The sequence below is a fragment of the Gekko japonicus genome, unplaced genomic scaffold (assembly GCF_001447785.1).
Source record: "Gekko japonicus isolate JY-2015 unplaced genomic scaffold, Gekko_japonicus_V1.1 scaffold173, whole genome shotgun sequence".
NCBI lineage: Eukaryota > Metazoa > Chordata > Lepidosauria > Squamata > Gekkonidae > Gekko > Gekko japonicus.
The window spans coordinates 1,676,250-1,696,902 of record NW_015161407.1 but is presented as its reverse complement, the minus strand read 5'-3'; the positions used below and the strand labels follow the sequence as shown (position 1 = coordinate 1,696,902).

The 20,653-nt window shown below is 48.2% G+C and overlaps 1 protein-coding gene across 1 annotated transcript in view; it reads left to right on the top strand.

The window, feature by feature from the left end:
• MGAT4C (MGAT4 family member C) overlaps nt 1–20,167 on the top strand; it is a 31,133-nt gene extending 10,966 nt beyond the window's left edge. Inside the window, exons 3-4 of the mRNA XM_015426284.1 lie at nt 16,216–16,363; nt 19,011–20,167. Coding sequence (XP_015281770.1) covers nt 16,216–16,363; nt 19,011–20,167 — 1,305 coding nt within the window. The remainder of the gene's footprint in view (nt 1–16,215; nt 16,364–19,010) is intronic.
• The last annotated feature ends 486 nt before the right edge of the window (nt 20,168–20,653 follow it).

Below are 20,653 nucleotides of genomic sequence, written 5' to 3'. Positions count from 1 at the left end.
TCTCTGCTCATAGGTGCTGTCAGGAGGGAACCCTTCCATCGCCACCGCCGCCGCGTTCTGCGGCTCGGAATTAAAGGGCCAGCCTTTACAAAGGCTGCGCCCTAGCAGCGTTTGTGCTGCACGAAGAAGATGACCGGGAACTACCTCAACGCCCTGTGAAGTCCTTTGGTTCCACCATTGGGACCTCTCTATTTCTTTTGGTTGGAGGTGTGTCTGCACCGCTCCTCCTGCCCCCCCTCTCTCTATTGAGTGAGCTGCTTAGCGACACAAGCGGCTCCCGTTCAAAAGATTTTTCTTTCAATTCGGAGGATTTTTCTTTTGTTCCAAATTCCAATCTTTCCTTTCAACCAGTTTCGTGGGAACACCCCCTTGGGGGGTGAACCGAACTCGAGCGTGTGTGGATGAACCTGAGAAATTTGACACCCAGTTGTCTTTAAGCGGCCTGGAAACCATGGCTGCGTTATAGGTTTGGCGAATCCAGCCTGCGCCGAGGTGTGCAGCCTCCTTCCCCTTGGTGAGGGAGGAGCCCTGGCGTGGCCTGACTTCAAGCCGAACCTAAGCCCGAGCTTAATCGGTGCTGGCCTCATCCACTGCACTAAATCGCACCGCCTGCTATGCAAATCATGGCGACGGAGAGTTCGTTTGTCGGTCTGCCTGTCAGCCGACAGCCCGATTCTGTGTTGTTTCTTGCTATGTTTTCCAAATGTATTGCAATTGCTTTGCCTGTTTAGAGTTGTTTACTCAATGATTTAAACTGGACCCAGGAGGCTTAGCGTGTTGCTAATCTGCATACGCTTCGCTGTCCGAGCGCACGAACGGCCTCGGGCACGGCCGTCGGCCGATCCTTCCTTATAAGGAGATCCCCATGCATCCGAATGGAACCTTGGATTGTGCCACCGGCACTGGCTCAAAGGGGGGAATCCTTTTGTTTGTGACTTTCTATTCTTGACTGGGAGTGGGAGAGAGTCCCCCGGAGGGGACCCTCGAGTGTTTAAAACTGGTAATCCATTTGAAATCGGATCACAGCAGAGGCGTCACTCGTCCTCTAGCTAAAAGAGGTCTAGACCTCGAGGCGGAGTTCACCAAACCTATAAGCCAACCAGGGATCCCATGGCTCTGCACCACACAGCGCACGAGTTCAGGTTCCTTGTGCGATGGTTTGGCCCATTCAATAGGAATGGCCGATGGAGACCGAGCCTAGGAGGTGTTGTAGCCAGACTGTGTTTGCGATCATGGTGCACCGGCGAGAACATGCGACCGTTGTTTTATCTTGAATAAGACCTCCCGAAAATGTCTATAGTGTGCCTAGGAGTGCACTCACCGGCTTAGTCTGCTTTAAATAAACTGTGTTTATCATGGGATCTGCGAGTCCCAAGGTGCTTTGGGAAGCAAAGGGGGGAGACGATTTGCATATGCATAACCATGCCCCCACCAGTGAGAGGACCCCCTCCCCTGCCAGGACTGGCACGGTACTGGAAGCCCTCTTTCGCCCAAACACCGACACTACACGCGGCTGCGTGAATGCTGCTACTGTTTATTGCTGCTTGCCTCAATGAATCCCACGGACCGCCTCCGCTTAGGGAGACGATGGGGTTGTTTTACTCAGGGATCGGTGAAGGCTGCTTTATTCCTGGGAAACTGGGACTGTTTGCACACCATGCCTTGTGGTTTAGCTGTGAATTAACTGTTTTGTTGTTTTGTTTCCATGCAAGCAGGTTTGACATGCATTGAGCTGTCACTAGGGCATCACATGCACATCTGAAGTGAACACCCACGGCTCTTACTTGTCTGACGTCATTGCTGCCCCCCCCCTATTTTGATTTGGCATTTTTGGTAAGTATAGGACAGGTCTTGGTATTTTTCCCTTTTCAAAGGAAAGAAACCCGTCCTCCAACGTTAGCTAGATTTAGACAGGAAGCACGGATGCCTCTGTCTGGATGGCGACACCCCGACACCGAAGACGTGTCTGCCTGCCTGCCTGCTCTTTCTGCTGACGTTGCCTGTCATGGGCCCGGACTCTGTTCATGACCACACCAAACCAGATCACATAGGGGTCACCAACGCATGGACTTGGACATTCTTTTGCACCTGCCTGGCATGATGACGTTTCACTTCCATGCCAGCGCCTTGGAGTGGCACCCGCCACGTGGACTCAATGTTTTGTTGTCGTGGCAGGCCGAACTTTTAGTTCTGCCGCCGCGAAAGGGGGGACTGTAACGATATGAGCTTATGTTTGTATTTCTGTATAGTGGTGATGCTGCTTATGTGTGTCTCTAGCATGAATACCTATGCATTATGTATTCAGGGATTGCTGTATGTTGTGTGTTGCTTTGTTCTGCATCTCATGCTTGCCTAGAAATAGGCTGGCCTGGGCCTGCCGTTGCACATACGGACCATGTGCGTCCCTGGAATGTATCCCATGACTCTTTGGGATGGAGAAGACACCGCGCCATTGCACCCACTTGGAGAGCTATGGAAAATCCCCAGCGAACCCCGGCATTCTTGGAATGGAAAGAGCAAGTGACCCTACTCCCTTAATCTGGTTTGGAGATCTAAAGACAATAGCGTTTATGGCTTTGGAGCAGGAACCAGATCTGCAAATCAAGAGGGTGTCCATGGGAACGGAAGATTCACACCTTGCCAAAAGGCACCTTTGATGTAGGAGTAGGATCTGCATATTGCCACCACCCCTTAGGAGAGCGTCATCCCCTTCGTCATCCCCTCGTCACCCCCTCTTCATCCAGTAGTGATAGTTTAGAGGACGGGTTTGATAGTTTATGGCTGGATAGCACATGCCCCAAAAAGAGTTTATTTAAGGAGAAACTCTCCTTTGTCTCTCTGGTTAACCCACCCTTCCCATAGCAGTGCACTAAGGTGCTACAAGTGACTCTACTACTTAAGTTCTCCGGAGTCGCGACCCAGAGAGCTCACACGTGGTTTGGCTGGTCCTACCTGTGTGCCTTGGAGTTCACGAGCTGCTGCATTTCGGCTGCCCAGCGTTCCAAGGAGGAGAGTTCTTCCTCAGCTGGACCTCAGATGAGTATAGCCGTGCCCCATTGTGTCATCCCCATTTTGATGCTTTTGTTATTTTCTATGCTGTAATTGTTCTAATGTACTATTGTAACTAAGGAGCTTGTATGAATTTGTGTGATTCCGATTTTGTATGCCTGATGAAAAACCTTTAGTAAAGACAACATTTATTTAAGGACTAGCGTGTTGTCTCACTTCCTGGGATATAGCCGAGCGTCTCATTCGCCATCCGACCTCTGTATAGACTGGTATAGAACTTACGCACAGCCACAAACACCCAATTTTCCTTGGTAGATAACTTGGATTGGGTCTCCAGGAATTTCCTGGAGAAGTTGGCATAACAGTGCACAGATACGAGCAATCTGTCTACTTCCTCCAGGCTGAGTAGGCTAAAACACTATAAACCCGGAACAGAAGCTGTGCAAGGGGTCTCGTTCGCTCACTGTTTCAACTGTGGCAGGGAGGTTGCGGCAGACTGCCAAGACTTTATCTGCAAAATAACTCGCAAATGCCTCACAGCCAATGTCCAATTCCCTAGCATTTTGCCTGCCCTGCGGCAGTGCCGTTAAAGTACAAATTGTTCTAAATAATTGGGCTGGGTGTGAGCTAGCAGACGCAATCCTGGCCGCATAGAAATCTCTCTTTGCGGCCTTGACTGCCATCTCATAGGATCTCATAAACGTCCTATAGGATTCTCTTGATGCCTCATCACAAGCGCAGCACCACCGTCTCTCTAGCTGTCTCAGTTCTCGTTTCATCCGCCGGAGCTCCTGGGTATACCAGGGTGCCCACTTAGAGTGAGTGCGGAGAGGGTACCTGGGAGCGATCTCGTCGATGGCTGTAGAGAGTCAGCCATGCCAGTCCTCCACAAGCTCATCCAATGAGCCACCAGGGGGCCTTGGATCCTGTAGAGCCATCTGAAGCCGCATAGGGTCCATTTGGCTCCACGGGTTGGGGTGGGACATTCAGACGGGCATGGTGGTCTGACCATGGTACTGCTTCTGCAGTAATCCGGTCCACTGTCAACCCCGCTGTGAAGATCAAATCGAGCGTGTGACCGGCCCGATGCGTAGGGACTGATGCACACTGGGAGAGTCCCAGGGCCACCATGGACGACACTAGGTCCGTAGCCTGGCTGGAAGCCACATCATCAGCATGGACGTTGAAGTCACCCATGACTACCAGTCTAGGGTGCTCCAATGCCCAGCCTGATATGGCCTCCAGCAGGGACGGAAGGCTACTGGCTGATGTGTTAGGCGGACAGTACACCAGCCAGATCGCCAAACTCTCCTCAGCCTCCAGCATCAGGCTGACACACTCCAAGCCCGTGATCTCCACGGATGGGAGTGCCCTGAAGGAGTAAGCCTCCCGAATGAAAATAACTACTACTCCCCCCCGCCCCCAAGTCCGTGATTGGTGGAGGACTGAGAAACCGGGGGGGGGGGGCTAATTGGGAGAGAACCACTGTCTCCCCGTCCCGCACCCAGATCTTGGTCCCGCACGCCAGGTCAAACCGTTGTTCCTGCACATAGTCCCAAAGGACTGTGGTCTTGTTGTTAATAGACCTCGCATTGCACAGCACCAATGACCGAGGGGGGTTCACAATCCTAGCCCCACTGCCGGCAACCCTTGGGATGGGCCACAGGCTGGAAGGGCACCAAGCTTTCCTCTTTCTCAGCGTCCTTCCCTTACTCTGCCTGGGTCCACTGCTAAACTTCCCCCTCCCCAAGAGCACCAGAATATGCTGTCCAAGCATTGCTGTCACAATGGTTCCACGTACAACACTCCAGACCACAAGTGGCCAGCAAATGCTAGCCCACCAACACGAGCTGGACACAGTATTATGTTCCTGATGCTAAAATAAATACAACACACTACTACACTGCTAAGAGAAAAGGACTTCCTAATGGTTGCAGGAGAAAAGATCTGAGACCAGTCACCGGATAATCTTATCAGGCCAATCACTATACCACATGTACTTTTCTCTATTACCTTGAGTTGTGAGGAGAAGTCTATTATTTATTGCCAAACACACCAGTTGTCCGCAAAGTGTTACTACTGGCACCTTCTCTTCATCCATGCATGACTTATTGAATGCATATGGAACACTGAAACGTTATTTCTTTATATGAACAATGCAACAAAGATGGCAGCTGTCATAAGCTCTGTCAATGTTGGAAGGATTTAGGATGCTTTGCACTCTTCTTACTTATCATGAGATACATGATTCAAAGCCCTTCAGTTGTTTCCCACGTAATTAAGGGGATGGGGTAGAGAATAAGGAACATGTTGGTTAAAACCAAAGATTTCCTGTGGCGGCTAGTCTTTGGTAGCTCACAAGCAGGGGATAACACTGAGGACCTTCCACTCTCATTTGGTCTTCACAGCTGCTCACCAGGATGAACTTTTGTGGTTCCTTCTACAGTCATAATTCTGAAATAGCAAAATTTCCAATTTTTAAGAATGATGATATGTCAGCATTCTGAGACACCGAATTCCTCAGCTTAGGAGAACTTGGCCATTCCCCCCATCAACATCACTATTCAAGCTATCTATAAAACACTTTTTTCAGAAGTGCCATTGGCAGTGTTTGGTACTTTAGACTTCAGTCAACAAGACCTTTGGTGCTTGTTGTAAGAAGGTTTCATGTTTAGGAATGCTTTTGTATTCTGCTTGGCTTTTGATGTATACCTTCCTCTTGCCATGCTGTTGGAATTATGATTTTGTGCGGGATTTTATTTATTCATAACCTCTTGTTTGTGATTAAATTTGACCTGGCTTATACCATATTTTCTGTCACTCACATGGATGCCTCCTTTGGTTTGCTAATTGCTTCACAATTCCCCAGATGCATCTCACTTTTTTATTTATTGCTATTTATGCTGTTTCTCTTTTTTGCTTGTTTTTAGATCTTTATGTAAACTTCCCAGATGGCAGAATGCCTTATAGTTTGCCTTTTTATAATAAAAGGTTTTTTTCATTGTTTCCTTCAAAATGATTTTTGCACATTTCATTGTTGATCTAAGATTTCGTTTTGCCTCATTCTGCTGAGACTTTTATGGTCTGTTTAGTGTGTTAGATTATCTTTTTCAAGGTTGTTGTTTTCCTATTCCTGACCCTATTTGTTAGCTACCCTAACTTCTCTGATTTTTTTCCCCTGTGAGTGAGGGTGAATAAATATTCTGATGGATTCCTTGCTTGTGAATCTGAATACACAGAAACAAGACATTATTCAGAACTCTAAACATGGTTGAGTTAAATCCATCCCTGTGTGCCAGTTTTCTGGGGATGTACAAGAATGCTCTTTTTAGTTTCATTTTGGTTTTCCACACAAGGCCACTGAAAATAGAGGAACTAGGAATACAAAACTTCCAGGGTCCAGAATTCATTCTGCCTCATGTGAGGGCAAAGGAACGGCCAATATGGTGCCTGCTGAACTGGACCAATAGCTCAAATCTCAGGATTTCGACTACAGACAGAAGCATCTGTAGGAATCCAGAATCACTCACTTTAACCCTTTGCTTGACTTGAAATCACAGCAAGCGCTTTGCCCCCTCAGTTGGAAGAAAGAGACAAACACATGGGTTGGAATGACTAAAGGGCCACTTTATTAACTATTTACAGACCACAAGTGGCAAGGGCAACAGCAGAGCGGAAGAGATCAAACCAGGGGTCACCCGTGGGCCCCTCCCTGCCAAACATTGGGTGAGGCCCCACCCTGCCATTGGTGCAAGCCATTCTAAGCATGTGTGAACCCAGCTGGCCAGGCAAGCAGGTTGCCACCCTGGAGCTCCAACCTCCCCCCAAGCTGCACAACCTGAGAGGAGGACCTATTTAGGGGGTCCTGCAGGCAGTCTGCATTCACAGCCATGAGCCACACAACCCATGAGCCAATCGTGAAAGACTCCTTTCCCTCAAAAATGAGAGGTACCAACTAGTGCTCACTGGTCTGCTTTAAATTACTCAACTCTCTCCTGCCACAGTGTTGTGTAGTGGGTTCGACGCATGAAGAAACTGGACACAGCGTGATTATCAGCTCATGGTTTACGGGTACACGACAGAACAAACCATAAACGGCCAGCACGGCCAACTATATACAGTCCCTGATACACACCCACAAGTCCCATTGGAGGGTTTGAACTTCCCACCACAGTTCCTATAGGTGCTAACTGGGAGGCTCAGGATCCTAGTCCCTATTGTTCCTAGGAGCCAAGCTCTGGTTGCAGACCGCTGTCACCTAGTGGCGGTCAGTGGACATAACACACAGCCAAGGCCAATCCTCTGCTTAGGGCCGTATGCCCACCAGCCAGCCTAAAGCCGACCACAACCCTTACCACAGGTCCTCAATAAAATCCTATTGCCGTTCTATGAAATATCCTTCCTATATAGGCCACAAATTCATCCTGTATATCAGGATGAGGCAGAGAGGTACCCAACCGTTCCTCAAGAGCCTTCCTAAGCTCTTGGTTCACTTTATGGCGAGCCTTCTCAGTGCCATGTTGTTGTTCAGTCACACAGTTGAGTCTGACTCTTTGTGACCCCATGGATCACATCACACCAGGCCCTCCTGTCTTCCACAATCCTCTGGAGTTTGCTTAATTTCATGTTCATTGCAACGATAACACTGTCTAACTATCTCATCCTTTGCCATCCTCTTCTTCTTTTAGTATCAATCTTTCCAATCTTTCCCAGCATCAGGGTCTTCTCCAGTGAGTGCTCCCTTCTCATTTGGTGGTCAAAGTATTTGAGCTTCAGCTTCAGGATCTGGCGTTCCAGGGAACAGTCAGGATTGATTTCTTTTAGAATTGACTGATTTGATCTCCTTACAGTCCAAAGGACTCTCAAGAGTCTTCTCCAGCACCATAATTCGAAATACTTTTTATTATGCTTTCTAGGTTTGCCATCGCTTTCCTCCCAAGGAGCAGGCGTCTTTTAATTTCACAGCTGCAGTCACCGTCTGCAGTGATCTTAGATCCCAGGAATGTGAATTCTGTCACTGCTTCCATGACTTCCCCTTCTATTTGCCAAGGAGTTATGGGGCTGGATGCCATGATCTTAGGTTTTTTTATGTTGAGTTTCAAGCCAACTTTTGCACTCTCCACTTTTACTTTCAGCAAGAGACTCTTTAGGTCCTCTTCACTTTCTGCCATTAGAGTGGTATAGTCTGCATATCTGAGGTTGTTTATATTTTCCCCAGCAATCTTAATTCCCATGTGGGAATTCCCATGTGGAATCAATTCAAATGTGGGTCCCATGCTCCCCTCCATACCAGGCAGGGCAGCATCACAGACCAAATGATCCGAGTTCCAGGCCACTTGCTCTGACAAAGCTGCAAATCAGCCTGATCCTGCACAACAAGGGCCTAGCCCTTCACCAAGCCAAGGTCATTCCCCCCCCCCCCAGGTGGATGACCAAAATGTGAGGCAGAGGATCCTTCCTCCCCACAAACAACAAAGGCAAGAGTCCTGGGCACCTCAGGCCCTGGCGGCTCTACCATTCAACCATAGCCCATTCACTGAGTCCCAACTGGAAACTGATCTGTGGACATTTGGCTTGGTGCACAGCCCAAAAGACCATGCTGTGTCTGCTGATGAGGATCCTTTGTCTCCCGGAGCAAACCGCGACACCTAAGAAAAAAAAACAATGAAAAACAGGACCAATCAGCTCACAATGCCGCAAGGGGGCAGATGTAGGACCGAAACACAGAGATTGCCACCAACCCACACACTAGATAATTAGACAATCCTAAATGAGTGGGTGCCAAATTTGACATCTGACAACCCCAATTTGGCCAAGGCTTGCATAGGTACTGCCCCAAACTGATATTTTGTCAAAGGGGTGGTGTCACTATGGTGAAACAATATGCCTTTCTCTGAAACACCAAATACTTCCTGAGGGCCTGAACCAGTCATAACTCACCTTCAGCACAAGGCCTCAGAATAATCTCTGTCCCCTTCTATTGCTGATCCATCTTGGGGTGTCTTACCCTAAGTATAACTTGGTCAGTGACAAAACAAATGTCGCAGGCAGATAGAGCTTAGTTAGACCCATCACTATGTGATCGTATAACCAACTCGCTAATGTGGAGGGCCCCCAAAAATGCCACCAAGGCAGCTGCATGAAACAGAAAGACCTCAAAATTGGACTATCACACCTCTGCCCAAACTGCCCACAAGCCCCGAAAGACTGCAGGAGAAATGGGCTGTCTGTCATCCTGTTGGTCCGCTCTAACATCCTTCTGATATGAAAGTCGCCCGTGACCTCGCCCAGCCCCTGGGCCTGCTGGTAAAAACCAAGGCAGCGAGGTGGCCGCTGATGGATTTAACAGCCAAGCCTTTACCTTTCAGCCACACAAAGTAGTGCATTAAGTGCTCCACCAGGATGGGCCATGTATTTCACAGCCTTACCTCCTGTCTAAACACACCAAATTGCTGGACTGGCCAGCTGTAGGATCTCTTGGTGCTAGGGGGCTATAGCTTAACTCCATCACCTTGTGTACCTAGTTTCTCATCCTAGCTTTCCTCACAGGATAGTTGTGAGGAACAAATGGGAGGGGAGACTATTAAATACTGGGTTCAAGACACATTGCAGTGAACAGCTCTACTTTATTAAGTGATTTCAGGAACAAGTCTAAAACCCCAGGGCAAAAGCCCTGTTTAAATAGCATGCAGTAAACCACACCCAAACACACCCCACTCCTAACTATAGGTTATTTACATAACAGAGGTTTCTCTTTGGTCACTTCCAGAGTCCTTGTAGGCTATTGTTCTAGAGCTCCAAGCTCAGCCAGTCTCTGGTATATAGTCCTGATACATAACAGAGACCATGTGCCCAATCCAATAATTGGGAAAGTGAGGGAAACAGTACACTATCCCCATTTCCCTAAATATTCATGTCAAGATACTGAGGCAACAGTTATGAATTCTTTAGAAAAATAAGGGTAGAATGCAGACTTCCAAGAAAAGAAGATTATGAAACTGAAACTTTCGGACAACATATGAACGGATTTTGCATCCTATTTCACTTTTTTTTTTTGCATGTATCTGGCTGATTGTTTCCACCCAAGCTGCTTAAAACTGTTTACTACACTGAGGTTGCTTTGAAAGAAAGAACTCAAAATCTCCATTTCAATGCAGAGCCTCCTTTGAGACACTCCAACAAAGTTGGTTTTTGCATTAATATCCCTTGAGAAGTATGGCTGCAATACAAAGTAGACGAAGCATAGCTTTGAGGAATATTGAAGGAGACACTTGCCCAGAAGTTGCATATGATGTGGTGCAGCACCCTTCATACCTCCAGCATTTGTATTAGTGGAATTGTTAGATCGCGCTAACAAAGGACTCTTAGAGTGATTCAGCAAGTGATTCAGCTTTATTGGAAGTAACGAACAAGCACTCAACTCAGTAAGAAACCAGAACAGAAAACTGGGAGCTTATGCTCCTTTTAAACATAACCGGGCTAATGTAGCCACGCCTATTTACAATTAACAACCAATGAGATTGCTTAGTTAAGGACCAATGGGAGTCTTTCCCGCCTGGGGAATGGTATCGTTCTGATTGGTCGCTGTTACGAAGCGACCAATAGGAAGGTCGCTCAGAGGAGCCCTGGTCTGGCTCGAAGCTTAACATAGGAGTCCTATGAGGTGATTCATGTAATCGTTTCAATACATTACAATTCCTCCCCCCTAAGTTAAGTCATCATCCCAAAAGCTTTATTATTTACAGACAATCAAACTTTTGTACATCAGTTATTCCCACATTAATTACACTCATAGTCCTTCAGATAAGTCGGCATTTGCCGCGAACGCTGGGACCTGCGGAGCGGTGCAGGCTCCATGGGTATACAAGGTTGTGGGTCAGAGTGGGGTTCACTACAGCCTGGATCAGGCACAGACTCGACTGGGGTTTCAGCCCCGCACACAGGGTTCTGCCCTGACTCGGGGACAGTACCGGGCCTTTCGGTACTCACCGCCTGCTCTGGGGGTCTCCACTCAACATCAGGGGATTCAGCCGTCGGAGAGTCAGCGCTGTCCCTAGCCCAACGTCTCCTTAACTGATCTATGTGGCGCCGCCATATTCGACCGTCAGCTAACTGCACCACATACATTCGAGTACCCACAGAGTCGGATATAACCCCAGGAAGCCATAAGTGCCCGTTTGCATAATTTCGTGCGAAAACCTTGTCCCCTTTTTCAAACATGCGCACCTTCGGTTGCGCCGTGGTACGCTCGGATTGCTCTTCAGTGAGGTCTGGGTGCATTCGGTTCAAACGGGTCGTGAGTCTCCGCCCCATTAACAATTCGGCCGGACTACGGCCTGTAGCACTACAGGGGGTGGTGTGCTGCAGCAAAAGAAAGGAGCCCAGCCTCTGGCTCCAGTCCCCTTCGTCCATTTTACCCAGGGCCTCTTTGGCCGTCCTGACCATCCGTTCGGCTTGGCCATTAGATGCCGGATGGAAAGGGGCCGAAGTCATTTGGCGTATGCCATTACTCGTGAGGAAGAGCCTAAATTCCTCAGACACAAATTGAGGCCCGTTGTCACTGACGATGACGTCAGGCAACCCGTGGGTGGCAAAAAGTCGGCGGAGCGCATGGATCACAGCAAGTGATGTGGTCGATTTCATATGCACGACCTCCAGCCATTTGGACATAGCGTCCACCACAATTAGGAACATTTGCCCTTGGAGAGGGCCAGCAAAATCTATATGCAATCTGGCCCAGGGTTTACCAGATGACTCCCAGCCTTGGGGTGTAGCTTGTGGGGGATCGGGTCTGACTTGCTGGCATTTGGGACACCCTCGTACCCATTCTTCGATCTCTTTGTCCAGCCCCGGCCACCAGACATACCCTCTGGCCAACGCTTTGGTGTGTACCATACCGGGGTGACCCTCGTGCAGCGACTCTAACACTCTCGTCCTGAGTTTGTCAGGAACCACCACCCTGTTCCCCCATAATACACAGCCCTTAGAAATGGATAGTTCATTTTGACGGCTTTTGTAAGGGCCGAACTCCGGTTCAACGCTTCCAACCGGCCACCCCCTCCAAACCCAGTTTAATACTCGGGACAGCACGCTATCCTTGGCCGTGTGTGCTGCAATGTCCCTGGATGATACCGGGGGTCGAGGAAGCTCCTCAATTGCCAAGACCTCACAGGCGGGGGCAGGGTCTGCGCCAATGTCCGGCACCGGGCACCGGCTGAGGGCATCCGCATGCCCAATCGCTTTCCCAGGCCGGTGCTCTAAGTCAAAATCATAAGCCTGCAAAAATATCGCCCATCTAAGCATGCGTGGGGACATGATGTTTGGCAATTGCTTATCGGGCGCAAAAATCCCCAGTAGCGGCTTGTGGTCAGTGACCAGCAAAAATCGTCTGCCAAAAATAAAATCATGGAACTTTTTGACAGCCGCTACCAACGCCAGACCCTCCTTGTCTATCTGGGCATAGTTCCGCTCTGCCGCAGATAGTGATCTAGAATAAAAAGCGATAGGCGCTTCGCTCCCATCAGGCATCAGATGGCTTAAAACTGCGCCTACTCCAAAAGGTGAAGCGTCAGCAGCTAACACCAGGAGCTTGTGTTCATCATAATGCGTGAGTACGGCATTAGATGTCAGCAGCTCCTTGACTCCCACAAAAGCCTTTTCCTCGGCCTGCCCCCACTTCCATTTTGCCTCCTTGTGCAAAAGCGCGTGCAAAGGGGCCGCCACTGATGCCTTATGCGGTAAAAACGCATGATAAAAATTCAGGAGTCCTAAAAAGGATTGGAGCTCCTTCTTACTCACCGGCCTGGGGGCGTTTTGGATTGCAGATACCTTCTCATCCGTGGGGTGGACTCCCTCTGCGTCAATGCGAAACCCCAGGAAGTCCACACTTTCCACCCCGAGCGTGCATTTTGAGCGCTTAACTCTGAGACCGGCATTTTGAAAACGCCTGAGGACCTCTTTAACCCGGTCCAGTAGTTCCTGTTCAGACCCGCCCGCAATCAGCACGTCGTCAAAATAGGGCACTGTGCCAGGTACCCCCCTTAGTAGACGTTCCATGAGGCCCTGAAAAATCCCAGGTGCTACGTTGACCCCGAATTGCAGCCTGTTCACTTTAAAAGCCCCTTGGTGGGTTACAATTGTTTGGGCCTCGGCAGCCTCCGGGGTGACAGGCAACTGCTGGTATGCCTGGGCCAGGTCAAATTTGGCGAAAATCTTGCCACCCCCCAGGGAAGCCAAAATGTGGCTTATTACCGGGACCGGGTACGAATGTTGCTGCAGCGCCTTGTTAATCGTACATTTGTAATCGGCGCATAGTCGTATGGACCCATCTGATTTGACAGGGGTTACGATCGGGGTCTCCCATTTGCTGTATGGTACTGGCTCTAAAACCCCTTGCTCAACTAGTTTGTCAATCTCTTTTTCCACCTTATGTTTGAGAGACACAGGTACTTTCCGATACTTCAACCTAATAGGTTTGACTGACGGATCTAAGTCAAACGCAACCGGGGGGCCCTTGTACCTCCCCAACCCTTCGGCAAATACATCAGGGAACAGGTCGTACAGCATGCCCCATTTATTTTCAGACATCCTGTTAATCCCAGAAATACCAATGCCCAATGGCTCAAACCAATCTAACCCTAGCAGGTTAACCCGGTCTCCCTCTGCAATCAGGAATGACAGTTTAACACATTTCCCCTTATACTCAACAGTAACAGAGTCCCGTCCGGCCAAGGGAATTCGGTTGCCCTGGAAGTCGGACACTCTGGTTCCCGCAGGCTGGAGCCGCCGCCGGCTTCGGTTCGGGAACAACTGGCGCCAGGACGCGGCAGAAATCACCGTCACGGACGATCCTGAGTCCACCTCCATTGTACAGGGTCGGCCGTCGAGGAGTGGAGTCACGGTGATCTTGCCCTGGCTGCTGGTGCGATTTACGGCCGATGCGCTCGACAAGGTCGCCGTCAACTGGCAGCTTGCTTCCGATGCTGAGGAACGGGTCTTGCCTTGGGTGCTGACTGGAGTGCCCCTCTGCGCTGACCGGTTGTTAGTTGAGGGATCCTTCTTTGCTGATCTGCAGACTCTGGCCAGATGACCACGCCGCCCACACGCTCTGCAGTCGACATCACGAGCCCAACAGGAGTCGCGCTGGTGTTTCCCGCCACAACCGGAGCAAGGCTTGACGTTGGTAGTCTTCGCTGGGGTCCGCTTGCCTCGAACCGCGTTGACGTCATCATCCGCGTCTTCGCCCTCGCTGTCTCGTTGAGCGTGTATACTGGGCTCTGCCACCCGCTGGCGGACCTCCTTCGTGGACTTCTCCGCTGCTTCCGCGGCCACGGCCTCTTCGTAGGCCACTGCCCAGGTCAGGGTGGTGCGGGCGAACAGCCTCTGTTGCAGCCTTTCATCTTTGAGACCGCAGACGAGACGGTCTCTGAGGGCTTCCTCCACGTTGTGGAAATTACATGGTCGTGCGGCTTTGCGAAGGGCCGCCACGAAATCTGCGATGGTCTCGCCTCCGGCCTGGTTCCGCTTGTAAAAAGCGTGCCGGCAGGCGATCTCCGACGGTTGTGGAGAATAGTGAGCCTTAAGCTTCTCCGTGATGTCAGCGTAGGTGACAGTCTTTATATCAGTTGGGGCCACCAACGACCTGGCTATGTCGAAGGTCCCCTTCCCGCAGGAACTCAGGAGGCATGCTCGTTTCTTCGCCTCATTGGTGATGTCGTGGGTTTCCAGATGGAACTCGAACCTGGACAGGTAGGAGTCCCAGTCTTCTGAGGAGGGTTCGAAGCACTCGAACTTCTGGCTTCCAGCCATCGTGGGAGACTTGGGCACCGGAGCTGGTGGCGCCTCCGCCAGATCGGCTGCTGTGCTTTGCCCGCTTTCTTCCGAGTCCGAAGTGTGGATGTCCGCAGGGCTGCCTACCTGCTCTAAGATCCCACCTTCGTCGCCAATTGTTAGATCGCGCTAACAAAGGACTCTTAGAGTGATTCAGCAAGTGATTCAGCTTTATTGGAAGTAACGAACAAGCACTCAACTCAGTAAGAAACCAGAACAGAAAACTGGGAGCTTATGCTCCTTTTAAACATAACCGGGCTAATGTAGCCACGCCTATTTACAATTAACAACCAATGAGATTGCTTAGTTAAGGACCAATGGGAGTCTTTCCCGCCTGGGGAATGGTATCGTTCTGATTGGTCGCTGTTACGAAGCGACCAATAGGAAGGTCGCTCAGAGGAGCCCTGGTCTGGCTCGAAGCTTAACATAGGAGTCCTATGAGGTGATTCATGTAATCGTTTCAATACATTACAGGAATCATAGCATGTACATATTTCAAAGGTCTGGGAGGCTGACAGTGCAGTCCTAAGCAGAGTTATGCCATTCTAAGCCCACTGACTTCACTGGGCTCAGAAGTGGAACATCACTCAGTTTTAGATTGCTCTGTGAGCCTCTAGTTCTTTATCTCTATGGCAGGATGCTTTTTGGGGAGTGCAGAATAACAACAAAAATAGCAATATCGGAGGAGGACGTGACCCAAGAACAACTGCAGTCTGCCACTGCCTTCCAGACTCTCTCAGTCACTTGATCTGCTTAAACTAATGAAATTTTAACTACTAACGTTTACAAAAAAAACCCACTCTGCCCAATTGCTGTTGGTAATTCTGAATGATAAAAAGCTCTGTCTAAACACATAAGCTATCAGTTTTTATCTGCAAGATGGTGGACATGGGGAAAAAGATGAAGTCAGCCTGAGAAACAGGGAGGAGGGACTGTTCAGTCAGAGGGAACAATATGACAGAAGGCATTGAAATGGGAATGCAGTAGGGAGAGTGGGAGATAATAGCAGACATATTCGTTTAGAGTAGAAATACTGGAGGGACAAGATGCTGCATAACTGTATACCCACACCATATGTACAAGTGTCCCTGTGTAGCAAATGAGATTTCTAGATATTAATAATACAGATTTCCATTTGCATCTCATGATGTCTACCCGTGCAACAATCTTAAATCTGTTGTATGGTCTGGAAAAACCTGTTCATACAAATGTGGATGTGCTTCTCTCCACGTGTGACTGGTTGAGGCCAATGTGTATACCAAGACGTATATCTTTACTTTGAGGAAAACACTGACGAGAAATGTAAAGTGTCTATGTCCATCCCTATTTGTTTCCTGTGCATTCTCTTTGTTTTTCTCTTTGTCGTCTACCTGTTAGGATGGAAACAAACAGTTAATCAGAGAAACAGCCACACATCAATTAAACTCAGAGCGATATGTTCACACTTTTAAAGATCTGTCCAATTTCTCAGGATCAATAAACGTTTCCTATCGCTATCTGGCTGGCACACCTTTGCTCAGAAAAAGTAAGTATCTGGAATTTCGTTTTTATTAACCAAAGCAAGATTCTTTTATCTTACCTAAACAAAGATAGAAAAAGTGAGTAAGAGTGTCTGTTTGTAAATACAATAGAACTTCAGCTTTAGTATCACTATCTAGGAAAGGATTGCTGTTAAAATCGCAAGAAATAATCCTGAATTCCTATACAGTTGCGAAACAGAACTCAGCAAACAAAACTCCAACTCATTATGAAATTAATAAACTCTTCTTTTAATCTCAAACCAACAATCATATGTGGAGAATGCAAGCATGGGTCAGGGAAGAGGCTTTCTGTACCTCTTACAATGTGTGCAGAATTGTTCACTGTTCAGCCATTTACATTTTAACACCAAATGACCTCATTAGGGGATGACTACCCTTAAGAATGCAACTGGCATTTCAACAGGACTGCCAAAGCTCAATAGTGATTATAGATATGCAGCTCTCTTAGCCCATTCCCAAAGTCACAGTACAGGCACAATAAGAGGAATTTTAAAGATGCTGCCAACTGAAAAGTCCATGTATCTGAACTCCCCCTGGGCATGCAAATGCTTCAGGAGCTGTAAACACCCAAAGAAACACTCAGCACCTGCAGTCACTCCTACTTTTGTTTTCCAGTACTCTGTCATATATGGATGACAATCAAAAATTTTCCATTGGGATATAGTTGATATCAATGCACTTCGAGTATTTTTTTTTCTCCTGTATTAAGAGAACAGGCAAAATTCAACCGTGGGTGCAGGGTCAATATGACCCCATAAGTCCGATAGCACCTTAGAGATCAACAAGATTACAAGGTATAAGCTTTCAAGACTCAAAGTTCCCTTCATCAGGTAGTTTGTTAATTAGTTGTTAATGTATATTACTTTTCATACTGTACAAAGAGCTGTAAAAAAAATGGGTTGCCAGCTGCTGCAAGGCCTGCTGGAAAATCCTGGGGGCAAACACAGTCACGCTGGTATCTGTACAATGTGCCATGTCATTTCCAGTGCAAAACCAGAAGTGATGCCATCACATCATACTGATGCTCTAAAATTTTCCAAAAATACTATGGCTAACTATAGACTTCTGGGGAAATCCTAGAGTACTGGTACAACTTGATGTTGTTACTTCCAGTTTTGCACTGCAAGTGATATGACACATTGCACCGGCACCGGTGAGCCCCCCAAATATTCCCCCTGCCAGCCTGAGAAATAAGTTTTAAAAGCAGTTTATGATGTGGCATTGGTAAAGGAAAAAGGCATAAGTCTTACAAGCCGGTCCGTAGCCAGGATTTTTTTAATGGGGGGGGGTCAAAAAATTGGGGGGCACTGAAATAAAGATAAAATTTTAAAACTCACGTGGGCTGGCTGGTCCCTGCCCAAGCCAGTCCTCCCATGTGGTGGCTGGAGAGAAAGACGTGCCAGTCTCCAGTGGGACAAAGCAGTGCTGCCCCCCATGACTGCTGCAAACACACACACACACACACACACAGTTGAAGTAAGGATCTGTGGAAGAGGGCGGGCCTGGGAATAGCTGTACAGAGACCTTGGGAGAGGAGGGGTTGCCTGCTGCGGTTGAGCGAGCAAAGCAATGGGAAGGAATGTCGGCTCTGCTTGGGCGTGGGAAAGGGAGGACTCAAGAGTGGGGCTAGGCATCTATCCACAAGAACAGCGGGGAGGGGGAGACACTCATGAAGCGGTTCCTGGTTGATACATATTACAACTGCCCACCTGCCAACATTTCCACCAAAGAATGCCTTCGGCTGAGTCCTGGATGCACCAGAAAAGCAGGGTGTGCGGAAGAGGGCTGGCCAGTGTACCAGGTTCCCACCCACCCACCCCTGGCTGCAGCCTTACCATGGAGGCAGCCCCCTGGTCTGTCTGTGAGACCTGCCCTCCTGGTGGGGACTCCCCACTCTCTCCTTCTGCTTCCCAGGCACTATAGGCATGGGCAGGCAGGTGGCACATTCCCCGGAGGCAGCCACAGAAGGGTGAATGCATGCTGCACAGTCCTAATGCCATGCTCCGGTTTTAGATCCCTGGCACCAGCTCCCCCACAGCCCGGCTTTTGCTTTATTGGCTTTTGCTCCCCCCCCCCCACTTCCATGCCTCATCCAACCCCCGGGCAGTTGCCTGCCTGCTGTGGCCTGCTCAGGGGCCTCCTCCTCCTCCTCTCAAAGGCTGCTGCTGGCAGAAGCAGCAGGCCGGGCCTTGAAAGCAGCTGCCGCCGCTGCCTTGTGCACCTCGACTGAGGAGGATGAAGAGGAACTGCCTCCATCATGGGCCTTGGTGCCCCGCGACATTCCAGTGCCCCAGCCCCAGCATGCCCCCCCCCCGCAGCCACAGCAGCTGTTCCTGGATGAGGAAGGCAAGGAGAGATGGCGCAGCCGCTGCGGTGGTGCAGGGGGAGTTCGGCCAGGGTATTTAAAGGAAGTCGGGGGGGGCCTTTGAAGGAAATCAGGGGCAGCCCCCAAATGCCCCACTGTAGCTACAGGCCTGCTTACAAGGCATATGCAAGTCCTTGAGTGTGCCTGAAAGTACTTTGTAGACTATGGGTTTTATTATTCCAATAACTTACTTTTACTAAAACAGCATGTGTTTTAATATCAATGTTATAGTTTCTTAATAAGCCTATTTCTTTTCATTTCTGCAGGGTATCTTACCATTGGACTGTCATCTGTTAAAAGGAAGAAGGGGAATTATTTGCTTGAGACAATCAAGTCCATATTTGAGCAGTCAAGTTATGAGGAGCTGAAAGAAATTGCAGTAGTAGTGCACCTGGCAGAGTTTGACTCATCTTGGTGTGATGGGATGGTTCAAGATATTTCACAGAAATTTGCCCATCACATAATTGCTGGCAGATTAATTGTGATTCATACTCCTGAGGAATACTATCCTGTATTGGATGGCCTTAAGAGAAATTACAATGACCCAGAAGATCGGGTGAAGTTCCGTTCCAAGCAAAATGTAGATTATGCTTTCTTGCTTAACTTCTGTGCTAACCTTTCTGATTATTACATGATGTTAGAAGATGATGTTCGATGTTCCAAAAACTTCTTGACTGTAGTTAAGAAAGTCATAACTTCACGAGAAAGAACCTACTGGGTGACGTTAGAGTTTTCCAAGTTGGGATACATTGGGAAACTATACCATTCCCATGATCTCCCCCGCCTGGGCCATTTCTTGCTGATGTTCTACCAGGAAATGCCTTGTGATTGGCTGCTAATACATTTCCGGGGGCTATTGGCTCAAAAGGATGTGATACGTTTCAAGCCTTCTCTCTTCCAGCATATGGGATATTATTCATCTTACAAAGGAGCAGAGAATAAATTAAAAGATGATGACTTTGAAGAGGATTCATTTGACATCCCAGATAACCCACCTGCCAACCTACACACCAACATGAATGTCTTTGAAAATTATGAAGCAAGCAAGGCTTACAGTAGTGTTGATGAATACTTCTGGGGAAAGGCACCCTCCACTGGAGATTTCTATGTAATTGTCTTTGAAAAGCCAATTAAAATCAATAGAATTAAAGTTGTCACTGGAACAGAAGACCGACAAAATGATATTTTGCATCACGGAGCTCTAGAAGTTGGTGAAAAAATTGTTGGTGGCAAAAAGGGGAGACAGTGTACCACTTACTTACGACTAGGGGAGTTTAAAAATGGGAACTTGGAAATTACAGAAGTAGAGCACAAAGTTCTTTTTGATATTCACTGTATGAGAATACTTATTACTAAAAGCCAAAAGGAATGGTTGATCATTAGGAGCATTAGCATATGGACTTCACAGCCACCAAGTCAATAAAGCAACTTTACTGCAGATACTGATTAGTGACTAAGGACCATAACTTGGATTCTGAAGGGAAGGCAGTCCATAAAATGATTGACTTCCTACCAGCTCTTTGCCTCTGACACTGGCAGTCTGGGAAATCACAAAACAAACAAAGCAATCTATTTTTTACTAGTTCAGTCAGGCAATATACAATGACTAGTTTGTTGGAATGTTTGAATTTTATAGGAAGTGCAAACACGTTCCCATCCATTTCTCAAGCTCTAAATCCATTTCTCTGTTGTTTTTATCTCCCCTTGGGGAAGAACCAATGTACTAAACAAAGCAAATGCTACTTCATTATTTAAAGGTTTTGTAGGCCTTTGCCAGTATATTGTCAAAAGAATTTGACTCCATTTTATCCACATATAAATTAAAAATGTGATGGTGGTTTGTGTTTGTACAGTGGTTGGTGGCTTGTTTTGTTTTGAAGGCAGTCTTGATAATGCAGTTGGTATTCTC